Below are 12,252 nucleotides of genomic sequence, written 5' to 3'. Positions count from 1 at the left end.
GATTCCCTTGCAAACTGTATTCTTTTTTTTAATTTTTTTTTTTTTTTTTTTACTTATTTTTGAGACAGAGAGAGACAGAACATGAGCAGGGGAGGGGCAGAGAGAGAGAGAGGGAGACACAGAATCTGAAGCAGGCTCCAGGCTTCGAGCTGTCAGCACAGAGCCTGACACGGGGCTCGAACTCACAAACCATGAGATCATGACCTGAGCCGAAGCTGGAAGCCCAACCAACTGAGCCACCCAGGTGCCCCACAAACTATTCTTTACTGAAGGTGCGTCAGTGTCCCAGCTTGCTGTAACAAAATTGTCACAAACTTGGTGGTGCAAAACAAGAAGGCCATCTTCCCAGTCTTTGAGGGCCTCAGTACAAAATGAAATCAGAGGCTCGCCTCTCTCCCAGCTCCCAGGCTCGTGGCCGCATCCGGGTCTCTGTCTCCCCATTCACCTCCCCTCTGCTCCGTGCATCTGTCCCCCTGCCCCCCCACCCTGAACACAGGTACTCACACTTAAGTGTCCGCTCAAATAATTCAGGACAAGTGTCTCCTTTCAAGACCCTTCTCTGAATCCCACCTTTGGCCATATGACTTTGCAGGGATTCTTAGGGCATAGGTGTATCTTCTTGGGAACCACCACCCAATCCACTACAGAAGACACATTGGGCGATTGGAAAATCACAGGCAAAACCCTAAATATGCTGAGTAATGTCCTAAACAAACCTTCTGACCGAGAAAAGCCCATTACGATTAGTCCTAACACACAAATTCCTGGGGCAGCATTCCAGTGGAAACAGTGACTGTCGGGAGTGTGTAGTTACAGAGCCATCTGGCACTGCGTTGTTTTTTCTAGTGAGGAGAGAAGGATTGTGTTGTGCCTCTGACAGTAGATGATGCTGTGTGTAAATTCCACGTTACAACATATTACACAGTTATGTGGTCTCATTAAGACAAAACCTGCAAACCACACAAGATCAAATTTTGGGCCCTATGTTCTCGGGATAGTGACACAGTAAAAATTAGGAATACAAATCGCCTAAGACATCATAGTCGTACTATGATAATGACTCACCTTTAATGAAGCCTGCCTAATAATAATAGTAAAAACATGTGAAGTTGTTACTAGTACCCCCGTTACACACTTCCCAACACAGTCGTTTACGAACGGGGCCATCGTAGAACCCTGTACTGTGGGCACTGTGATTCTCCCCACCTTACTGGTGAGCCACAGAGAAGTTCCGTAACCCACCCCAGTCCACAGAAATCGGCCCCTGAGCTTTGCACTCTCAGTCCTTCTGGTATGCTAGCCGAGGACGCAGAATCAGCCAGAATAGTGGACCAGGAGAGGTGCCCAAAGGACAAGCATACAAAGAACAGGTAGCAAACTAAAACAACTTGAGCTAGACTAGGTTAACACAAAACAAACTGTGGCCCCAGGGTCAAGGACTCTGACGTGCAAGCCTGTGAATGATGCACAGCTCACACTCCACAGAGAGCAGAGATTGCACATTTAGGGAAAAGTTCTTACTTAAGTTCAAACCACTTGGACCTTGTGTCTCACTCTGCTCACTAGAAAGAAGCAGGCGTTTGCTGAGACACCAGAGCCCCTCACGGGCCTCCACTCACAGCTCTGCCTTTTCCGCCTCGATGTGGAGGGATTCTGCTTAACCACTGAGAACCTACTGCCCCAGTGGGTAATGCCTCTGCTCCGTGACCCGAAAACACTGGGTCTGGGGAGGAAGCCTGCTCTGTGTGTGAAAACCTTCAGACCCTGGGTCTGGACTTTTCCCTCCACGCCGGATGGAGAGTAAAACAGAAATGTGGGCTCTAAGAGACTCCCCCTAAAGAGCTCTGAAACCTGGTGTATGTGGGAAGAATGCATGTGCGCGCGTGTGTGTATATGCATGGGGGGTGTGCGTTGCATGTGCAAGGTGTGTGTATGTGTGTGTGTGCAGTGTTTGCTGTGTGTGCACATGTGTGTGATGCATATGCACGTGTGATGTGCATGTGTGATGTGTGCACATGTGACGCGTGCAGTATGTGTGGTGCGTGTGCACAAGTATGTGATGTGTGCACGCACATCTGTGGTGTGTGTACTGTGCATGTGTGATGCATATGCACACTGTGGTGTGCACACATGTGTCACATGTGTGTGCACCTACACGCGGCACCCCCACTCCTGCCCCTCCCCCAGAGTCCCCGCAGGCACCACAACCGGCGCCTGCCCCGAATCCAAGCCACTCCCGGCTGCACCTGTGCTGACCGTCCCCGCAGCTCCCACGTACCGTCCCCCCAGGGCTTCTGTGCATCCGCCTCAAGTGTCTGGGCCACGGCTCCGGGACTGCCCTGCATGCGTAACGACCACACTGGGTAACACAGGGGTTCCTCTGTGCCGGCACATGCCTCTTCCCCTTACAATGCCCACGAAGACTGGCCACCACGTGTCACGTGCTCACTCCGCAAACCCTGACCTCCACCTCTCCAGAAGGCCCCTGAGCACACTGCCCCCCACAGCCCAGGGAGGAGCCCCAGGAGGACGCGGGGACTCCCTCCCGCTGTGGTGCTGGCTCGACCCAGCGCCTCTGCCTGGACCTCTCTGCTTCTGCCTCCGATTCCAGCGCAGACACTGTCCTGTAAGTGGTGTGTGTGTGTGCACGGGTGTAACATTTACACCCACAGAGCCCTTCTCCAGAGGACACGCAATTCTCCCGTCGCCAAGTGCCCATTCCCCAGGAAATCCTTGAGCCGGGGAGAACCCACGTGGTGCCAGCTTCCCGGGCCACCCTCCGTCTGCTCCCTCCTCTGCAGGAAGCCTGGCGTCTCTGGCATTTCTCGTGACACACGGGGAGAAGTGGGTATTTCTCTACCTTGCTACGCAAACCATGAAACTTTTCGGAATAAGACCAGACTTGGATTTCTTTCATCAAGATAACACGGGCCCGTGATGATGCATCGACACCGCACGCCTTTCTAGAAGGACTGCTTCTAACTCATCGGGTTCTGAATGTCCTGGGGTTTACGGCACGAGAGGTAATTTTGTACTTCTCAGTCCGTGACACTTAGGGAAAATGGGTGATGGGCACTGAGGAGGGCACTTGTTGGGATGAGCACCGGGTGTCGTGTGTAAGCGATGAACCACGGGAACGTACTCTCAAAGCCAAGAGCACACTGCATACAGCATGTTGGCCCACTCGCCAATAAGTTATTAAAAATAAATAAACATTTGAAAAGATAATTACAATGAGCCATTTGGTAAAGTACACCTATCTGAAGAGAAATCATTAAGGGTAATATTCAGCAGGACAGAAACAAGAAACAGAATAAACTATATTTTACCATGAAGAGTTCTACTCATTTGTCAAAGCAATGTCAGAATGTTGCTATCACAAAAATAAAAGGTGCGATTTTATTCAAACCCGAAACAGCTAATGATAAATGTAAAATAAATTCTCAGCATAAAGGCCAGAATCAGAACTTCTCCCTCCCACTCACAGAATCACACCCGGACGCAGGTATGTACATGATCGGGAGGGCGTGTGCTTGTCAGCGGCTACGCTCCGCGTATACGAGTAGCCAAGTCTTCTGGCTCTTTCTTTTTTTTTTTTTTTTTTTTTTAAATTTATTTTTGGGACAGAGAGAGACAGAGCATGAACGGGGGAGGGGCAGAGAGAGAGGGAGACACAGAATCGGAAACAGGCTCCAGGCTCCGAGCCATCAGCCCAGAGCCCGACGCGGGGCTCGAACCCACGGACCGCGAGATCGTGACCTGGCTGAAGTCGGACGCTTAACCGACTGCGCCACCCAGGCGCCCCTCTTCTGGCTCTTTCTAAGAGAAAGGGAAATACTCGCATTCGCTCCTAAACAGCATCATTGGCCAAACTGCAGACATGCCTTTCTAAAGGCAATCATGACTTAGGTTGGTTCAAATTGTAACCTGGCCATTGTAACAAGGCCCATGCGGCCTAGGAGCACCGACCATGTGGATGGGAACAAGGCCCACAAGGCCCACAAGGCCTGGGAGCATCGAACGCCTGGACGGAGCCGGGGCTTTGGCCGCAGGAGAGGAGGGAGCGGCCATCAGGGAGGAGCAGGGCTGCCGCAGCCACTGGGAATTAGCAGAGCTAACGGGAGGCTGGGACTGAGGTGAGGGTTGGGATGCAGCATGAGCAAAGGGCCTGAGGCAGCCAGAAGGAACATGGGTGCCTCCGAAGCTTCAGAGGGCAGGGTCTGGACGCTGCCATGTGCTCTGTGGGTGGTGCTATATGACTCTCTGACACGAAAACACAGAAAGGCAACCGGGTTTCAGGACTGAGATTATGAGACTGGTTTGGGGGATGGTAACCGAAGAGCCAGGCCACAGACACAGAGGTCTGAGCTGAGTGGCTGAGGACACAGCCTGGGGGTGCCAGTGGTGTCCAGTGGCCGGGTGGTGGGTACCCTAAGCAGGGGGAGGTTACCCCGGAAGGCTAGTGGAGGGCTGGTCACCCAAAGACCCCAAGGAGGAAGGGGTGAAGCAGAGGCTGTGATGTGGGACAGGGGTGTGTCCGGAGGGAGCTGGAAGCCACTGCTGCTTCCCACAGGCTGAGGTCTGGGGACCCACAGGGCCCTCGTGTCTCAGGGACGGAGGCTGAGCACAGAGGCAGCTGTGGGCAGCGCTCAGACTGAGGGAAAGACGGCACAGGGCTCAGGCCCCCTTCATCTCGTAGTTCTGTTTTACAAAGGGAAGCCGGTTTCCCCATTAGAGAACATTCCAGAGCCCTTGCGTTCAGTTTCCGGAAGCTCGTCCTCCAAGGTTTGCTGTGAACACTGCTAACCATAAAGTACTTATTTTCCGTGGAAGGGGTTATAATTTTTGATAGGAATAACTGAGAGTTATGTCACACTTTATAAATACAATTATTTTTCTAAACGCTAACTCAAAGAATAAAAACATTCTCATATGGAATTCTCATATGGAATAAAAACATTCTCGTATGGCATTTCTGTGGTTACATTTTTACCAACAATAATTCATAAAACAGACAATAAAATATCTGCCTTTCAGGAACATTCATTCTAGATGGGATTTAATTCTAACTGCAGTGTGTCATTTAAACCATTTTTGATTAAAATATAAATAATCACAGTTAATTCCTCACTAGTTAACTCCTCAATGCAATCAATCACTAACCCGCTGGGTACCCGAGGGATGTCTGTCCTCCCGAGCTGGAGTCTAACAGAGATGCGTGAAAAATAAAGAGTGGATGTTAATGAGCGTGACGGTATTCACGATGCTGAACTTGCACATTTCGTGTGATTGCTTCCATAATTGTGCAATTCAGTGCCGTAACAAAATGGTATCTGTCCAAATTTCAAAAGAGTTCAAAACAACTATCAAAACTAAGGAGAGTCGATGTCAAGTGTCAACGGCATGGTCCGATTTATTCGTTCCCAACAACTAACAGGCACGGCACCAGGCTCGTTAGAACCCAGCCTCGTCAGCCCAGCATTCCTTTAAGTGTAGACAGGTTTATTTCCCTAAATCTTCAGTCTTTGCTTAATTAAGCATAGCTAATTAATAACATTTACAGGCTCTACAACAGCAGACACTTTAGAGAACACAACTATTTTACCCAATAACTTTAGTTGAAAAATCACAAAATCATAACTGTTCGGCATCAAAGCAGATGTGGGATCAGCACGGTCCGGAAGGGCGGGCTTCAGGGGCGAGGGGTCAGGCCTCACGGCTCTGGGTCCCCAAGAGCAGGGAGGTTTAGTCTTTGACACAGAAGTAGGAGAGGTCGAGCCGCTTCAGTGTGGGCACGGACTGGGGGGGACGAGTGACATCTACTGTTCACTGGAAAGAATCTGAAGCCTTTCATCCAGAACCACCGCCTGGACGACAGGACTAGGTGACCAGCCTGAGGGTAACCACAAGTACCAGCCCCTTTAAAATGCAAATACGTTTCTTCTGGACCTTCTCAGGCATTTTTCCTCCAGAGGCATTTTTTACCCTTCCTTCTCTCAGTAAAATACCTGTCGGTTCTATTTAAATAGCAGGTGCTGCATCAGAGATTCAAAACCACCCTGGGCACCCAAACAGCACATTCTTCGGGTGAGACACCAGAGGGAGGGAACACCACCGGCTGTACGGCTGTCCTCACTACAGGGGGGAAGGGCCTGCCCCCTGCCAACAGGACACAGACAGCCATGGAGGGCCCCTCCCCTTCCGGAACTGTCCCTTCTGGGCCCGAGGTCACCAGGTGCTGCCCCCAGGGACAGGTAAGCTCTAGGGTCTGGGCGAAACGCCCACCTAAGTTAATTCCTTCTCAGCCAACAGCACAGACTCTCCTCCCTCCTTCCCGTCAGAAGGGAGCCAGGAGCCCGAGGAAGTCAGTCCTTCCCTGGATGGAATACGGTCGGCCTCTCCCAACGCAGGTCTCGGGGCATCCTGGGAAGTGGAGCTACCTACAGTCGGGAGCTTTAAAATACAGGTTCTCTGTTCAGGTATCAGACGGACCTGCTGCTGTAAAAGGTTGTCGTCCCGCGTGTGTACGTTTGGGAAACAAGGCGATTTCAACCTCCGGGGTTTCCGATCAATAAGCATGTCTCTAACTCGGATCTTGTTAAAATGTTCACTGGCAATTACATCTCCTGGTAAAATCTGATTCCTCATTTTAAATTACGTGAATCTTGCTTATGATGTCACAGACCTCACCAGAAATTCCACAGTTGAAACCAAAGATGAGTCAGCAAGGAGAAGAAACACGTAGCAAAAGCATAAAACGAAGGGACCGCCTTGCCGGGAGGTCGCACGCGTACATGACCTCCCACAGTAATTCACATCTCTAATTACCAACCGCACGTTTCAGCGACCTGTTCTCGCCTTTCCAGGGGCAAGCTCATCGCACACAACAGCAGGCGCGCTGCTGGCCCACGCGGCTTCGTGCTTCCAGCCCCTTGGACTGGACAGTGTTGCTATTCGGGCACCCAGAATGTGCTCTCGGGACCAACCGCCAGCAGCAGCCTCGGACCCCAGAAGCAGAGCACACTCTTCCACTGCACTGCTGCTTCTCCAGCAATGCACTTCAGCAGGGGTGGGGGGTGGGGGAGCGGGGTCCAGCAATACACTTCAGCAGGGGTGGGGGGTGGGGGAGCCCGGGTCCAGCAATGCACTTCAGCAGGGGTGGGGGGTGGGGGAGCCGGGGTCCAGCAATGCACTTCAGCAGGGGTGGGGGGTGGGGGAGCGGGGTCCAGCAATGCACTTCAGCAGGGGTGGGGGGTGGGGGAGCCGGGATCCAGCAATGCATTTAGCAGGGGTGGGGGTTGGGGGAGCCCGGGTCCAGCAATGCACTTCAGCAGGGGTGGGGGTTGGGGGAGCCCGGGTCCAGCAATACACTTCAGCAGGGGTGGGGGGTGGGGGAGCCCGGGTCCAGCAATGCACTTCAGCAGGGGTGGGGGGTGGGGGAGCCGGGGTCCAGCAATGCACTTCAGCAGGGGTGGGGGGTGGGGGAGCGGGGTCCAGCAATGCACTTCAGCAGGGGTGGGGGGTGGGGGAGCCGGGATCCAGCAATGCATTTAGCAGGGGTGGGGGTTGGGGGAGCCCGGGTCCAGCAATGCACTTCAGCAGGGGTGGGGGTTGGGGGAGCCCGGGTCCAGCAATACACTTCAGCAGGGGTGGGGGGTGGGGGAGCCCGGGTCCAGCAATGCACTTCAGCAGGGGTGGGGGGTGGGGGAGCCGGGGTCCAGCAATGCACTTCAGCAGGGGTGGGGGGTGGGGGAGCGGGGTCCAGCAATGCACTTCAGCAGGGGTGGGGGGTGGGGGAGCCGGGATCCAGCAATGCATTTAGCAGGGGTGGGGGTTGGGGGAGCCCGGGTCCAGCAATGCACTTCAGCAGGGGTGGGGGTTGGGGGAGCCCGGGTCCAGCAATACACTTCAGCAGGGGTGGGGGGTGGGGGAGCCGGGATCCAGCAATGCATTTAGCAGGGGTGGGGGTTGGGGGAGCCCGGGTCCAGCAATGCACTTCAGCAGGGGTGGGGGGTGGGGGAGCCGGGATCCAGCAATGCACTTCAGCAGGGGTGGGGGGTGGGGGAGCCCGGGTCCAGCAATACACTTCAGCAGGGGTGGGGGTTGGGGGAGCCCGGGTCCAGCAATGCACTTCAGCAGGGGTGGGGGGTGGGGGAGCCGGGGTCCAGCAATGCACTTTAGCAGGGGTGGGGAGGTGGGGAGCCAGGGGCCCTCGCACCTGTACTGGCAGAACCCAGAGGGAGCAGACCATGGAACAGCTATGGAAAAGGGACTGCAAAGGAAGAGACATTCACGTTTGGCCAGGTTCCCAAGATTCAAGCAACCAGTCCTTGCAAAGATTGTGCTGCATTTGTGACTTCCGAAAAAATATCTGCCACTAGAAATATAATGGGCTTAAAACAAGTTTCTTTTTTGTCATCAATCTTTCTCATCAGAAGCACGGAGTTCCTTCCTTAACAGAAAGGATGGAATAGCTATGCAAATTCAATGACATTACGTAAAGTTACTGACACAAAAATTCGTAATTCTGCGTGGTTGTCCGGACCCCAATCATCCCAGTAAAAATTAATGACCATCCAACACATATAGTGCCGTTTCCCATACCTAAGCCACGATTACATGCTCTGGATGCTCATGTTTTTAAAGACAACATGTAAACGGGATACTTAGATGGGTTTAAACAGAGAGGAATCTGAAGCTTCTCCTACACTGCAGCCCAGTGGAGCACTGAGAACAGCTTGCTGTTTATGTACCCAAAGTTATTATTCTCGCCCTTACCACGCTGTCCATCATGATTCTAATATTTGGCCTCCAATCCTAACAAGAGCTTACTTGCAAGTATAATTCACATAGGTTGTATCATATAATCAAGGCTCTTCTTACAAAGAAAGCACTAATCACATCTTACCCAAACTGGTGAATAGACTCCATCTGGCCTAGCACAGCCCAAATTTAGCACCTTAGAGGAATCAACACTTAGCACAGTGGAGAGTACTCATCGGGCGACTTGCAGTTGATAGTTTTTAAAAGCCAAAGTCACTGCCAATAATTCATCAACTGGGTCAATGATAATAAATCCACTTGATTCTTCCACTACAAGAGCAACGGTTATAAACAGGACTTGTTGGAAAAATACCTCAAGGAAAACGTACAATTCTAACCATGGGGGGAATCGCTTTAAAATTCGAAGCAGCACTAAAACGAAAGCTTCTGGCTTGAGTGTCTGTATTTCCTTAAGCAGTTTACTGCCACTTACTACAAGCACACCTTGTCGGGTTTAATCGCCACCCGCAGTGGCTGGAGAGCGGTTCATGTCACAAAGTACTTTAAAAATACACACAGAACTTTACCTGGGATGGAGTTTTAAGATTTTGTAACAATATCCCAGAAATGCATAACGTGATGGAAAAGGCATCTACTCACAGATTGAGAAAAAACAATCATAGTTACTACTCCTGCCCTTGTTCAGAAGCATCAGGACCCGTGACCATCTCTGAAAACACTTGTCAGGTACCCCGAAAAGTACAGCCAGTGTATCCTGGGTTCTCACCGGCGTCCACGGGGTGAGGGGACGTGGGGGCGAGCCCCACAGGGGTGCTTCTGTGACACCTGCATGAACCACTTCAGTGTCTCCAGAGAGCCTCCTGAGGCTCCTGATAATCCACTGCTTTCCTAAACTGTTTCCAGGAAGCTCGGTTATGCTGTGGGTGGCAACTTGAAGGCTTCCAAGAACTTTCCGTTTTTGTTTGTGCCAACATTTCTGTTTTCTGTCAATAGTTCAGCTATTCAACAATACGAAGCTGGCAGGGGGGCTGTTTGAACCAGGGACTGGAATAGGGGGTCCCAACAGCGTCCATTTTCCGAATCCGAATACGGCGCACGGGGCTGTGGGTGTCCCCGGCACCGGAGAGACAGAGGGGTACGGGGGGGGGGGCAAACCGGGACCGCAACCAGGACGCGGGCCCCCGGACCCCAAACCCCCGGACCCGGAGTCGCTCGCACGAAGGAACCAGCCAACCCCAAACGCCGGATTCTGGAAAACCCCGTTCCCATGGCCCAGGGCGCCCCCGCGCTTCCTGCAAGCCCTTTGGGACGTCAGACAGCAAATCCAGTTTCCAGCCGGGGTATTGGGGTGCGGACAGAGAGAGGCGGCCAGGAGGTGAGCGCCCACTGTGGCCGAGGTCCCCGAGCCCGCCCACTGGCACTGGCTGCTCCAGATGACAGAGAAGGAAGGGGGGGGGGGGGCGGAGGAAGACTCGCGGAGGGGAAGGGGTGAGAAAAGGAGTGCGGGAAGGGGTGCGCGGAGAGGACGGGGCGCTGGAAGGCGAGGCGGGAAGGGGAAGGCGAGGCGGGAAGGGGAAGGCGAGGCGGGGAGGGGAAGGGACGCGGGAAGGGGTGCGCGGAGAGGACGGGGCACTGGAAGGCGAGGCGGGGAGGGGAAGGGGCGCGGGGGGCGGAGGGGGACTCGCGGAGCGGAAGGGCTAAGAGAAGGGGTGTGGGAAGGGGTGCGCGGGGCGGACGGGGCACTGGAAGGCAAGGCGGGGAGGGGAAGGGGCGCGGGAAGGGGTGCGCGGAGAGGACGGGGCACTGGAAGGCGAGGCGGGGAGGGGAAGGGGCGCGGGGGGCGGAGGGGGACTCGCGGAGCGGAAGGGCTAAGAGAAGGGGTGTGGGAAGGGGTGCGCGGAGAGGACGGGACACTGGAAGGCGAGGCGGGGAGGGGAAGGGGCGCGGGGGGCGGAGGGGGACTCGCGGAGCGGAAGGGCTAAGAGAAGGGGTGTGGGAAGGGGTGCGCGGGGAGGACAGGGCACTGGAAGGCAAGGCGGGGAGGGGAAGGGGCGCGGGAAGGGGTGCGCGGAGAGGACGGGGCACTGGAAGGCGAGGCGGGGAGGGGAAGGGGCGCGGGAAGGGGTGCGCGGAGAGGACGGGGCACTGGAAGGCAAGGCGGGGAGGGGAAGGGGCGCGGGAAGGGGTGCGCGGAGAGGACGGGGCACTGGAAGGCGAGGCGGGGAGGGGAAGGGGCGCGGGGGGCGGAGGGGGACTCGCGGAGCGGAAGGGCTAAGAGAAGGGGTGCGGGAAGGGGTGCGCGGAGACGACGGGGCGCGGGAAGCCGAGGTGGACGCCGGCGGGCGAGGGGCACGGAGTGGGGGACGGGGAGCCGGGGGGCGGAGGGGGCGCCGAGGGGCCGCACTCACCCGCGCGGGCTCCAGCAGGTGGTCGGGGCGCCCGCTGGGGGCGGCGGGGGGCGGCGGGCCGTGCGCGCTCATGGCCGCCCAGCGCCGGGGCCCCGCGCCAGCGTCCGAGGGTCCCGCGGGCGGCTGGTCCGCGCCCCTCCCGGGCTCGGCGGCAGGGGGAGGGGCGTTCCTCGCTCCGCCCACGTGGGGGTCCGCCCCCGGGGGGAGGGGCGCGCTGCCTTCCGGGTGGGCGGGGCCGGGGCACGGGCGGGGCCGGGGCACGAAGCGCTCCCGCGGGGGTGGGTGGGCAGGGGTCGGAGGCGGGGCGGGCGTAGGAGCCCCGGGCCGGGGGAGCGCTTCCGGCTGGGGTCGGGAGGGGGCACTAGGGCCGCACGCGGGGGGCGGGAAGGGTGGGAGAGCTTGGATGCTCCGTTCCCTCGGGCGCGAGGCGAGCGCCCCCACCCCGGGCTGGGCGCCCCCTCCGCGTCCGTCTCCAGGGTGTCTGATTGGGGGGCTCCCCTCCGCCCTCCCCGCCCTCACTCGGTACAGCCCAGCTTTTTTTCGGGTCCCTGGGGACCCACCACCCCACCCCCGTGCCGTCGCCGGTCTCACCGCAGGTGACGTGGGACCCCGGGGACCGTCCCGCGAAGGAAAGCGCGCGGAAGCCTCGGCTCTTCCCCAAGCACTCGTCCAGCCCGAACCCGAGGGTCACCGCTCCGTGGCGCCCCGGCCTCCCCGCCCTGGGCCCAGTCGGGAGTCCGGTCCCAGCCCCCAGCCCGGGCTCCGCGGAAACCGCTCTCGGGCCGGTAACACTGGCGGTGTAGACCCAAATACTCCTCGTTTAAATGCAAATGTGGATTTGAGCCACATTTGGGGAAGAAACGCAAAAACACAAGGCCCCCAACCTGTAAAGAAGCAACCACGTGTCTTCCTCCCTTTCTCAGCCCCACGTGCCCGGCCGCGGGGGCCCTGCTGGGCGGAGCCTGCATACGGGGGGCTCTTCCTGCCCGGGATCCCCCTTCCTCTCGCTGCCCAGGCCTGGAAGAGGCCCCAAGCTAAGTCCCTAGACCGCCTGACGGAG

At 56.3% G+C, this 12,252-nt stretch overlaps 1 protein-coding gene across 1 annotated transcript in view; it reads right to left on the bottom strand.

The window, feature by feature from the left end:
• SNTG2 (syntrophin gamma 2) overlaps window positions 1-11,342 on the bottom strand; it is a 180,065-nt gene extending 168,723 nt beyond the window's left edge. Inside the window, exon 1 of the mRNA XM_058682379.1 lies at window positions 11,193-11,342. Coding sequence (XP_058538362.1) covers window positions 11,193-11,264 — 72 coding nt within the window. The 5' untranslated portion in view covers window positions 11,265-11,342. The remainder of the gene's footprint in view (window positions 1-11,192) is intronic.
• Between the last annotated feature and the right edge of the window lie 910 nt (window positions 11,343-12,252).

This window comes from Neofelis nebulosa, chromosome 9 (genome assembly GCF_028018385.1).
Source record: "Neofelis nebulosa isolate mNeoNeb1 chromosome 9, mNeoNeb1.pri, whole genome shotgun sequence".
Classification (NCBI taxonomy): Eukaryota; Metazoa; Chordata; class Mammalia; order Carnivora; family Felidae; genus Neofelis; species Neofelis nebulosa.
Note: the sequence above shows the minus strand (reverse complement) of the source record. Positions and strands in the feature narration are given on the sequence as shown.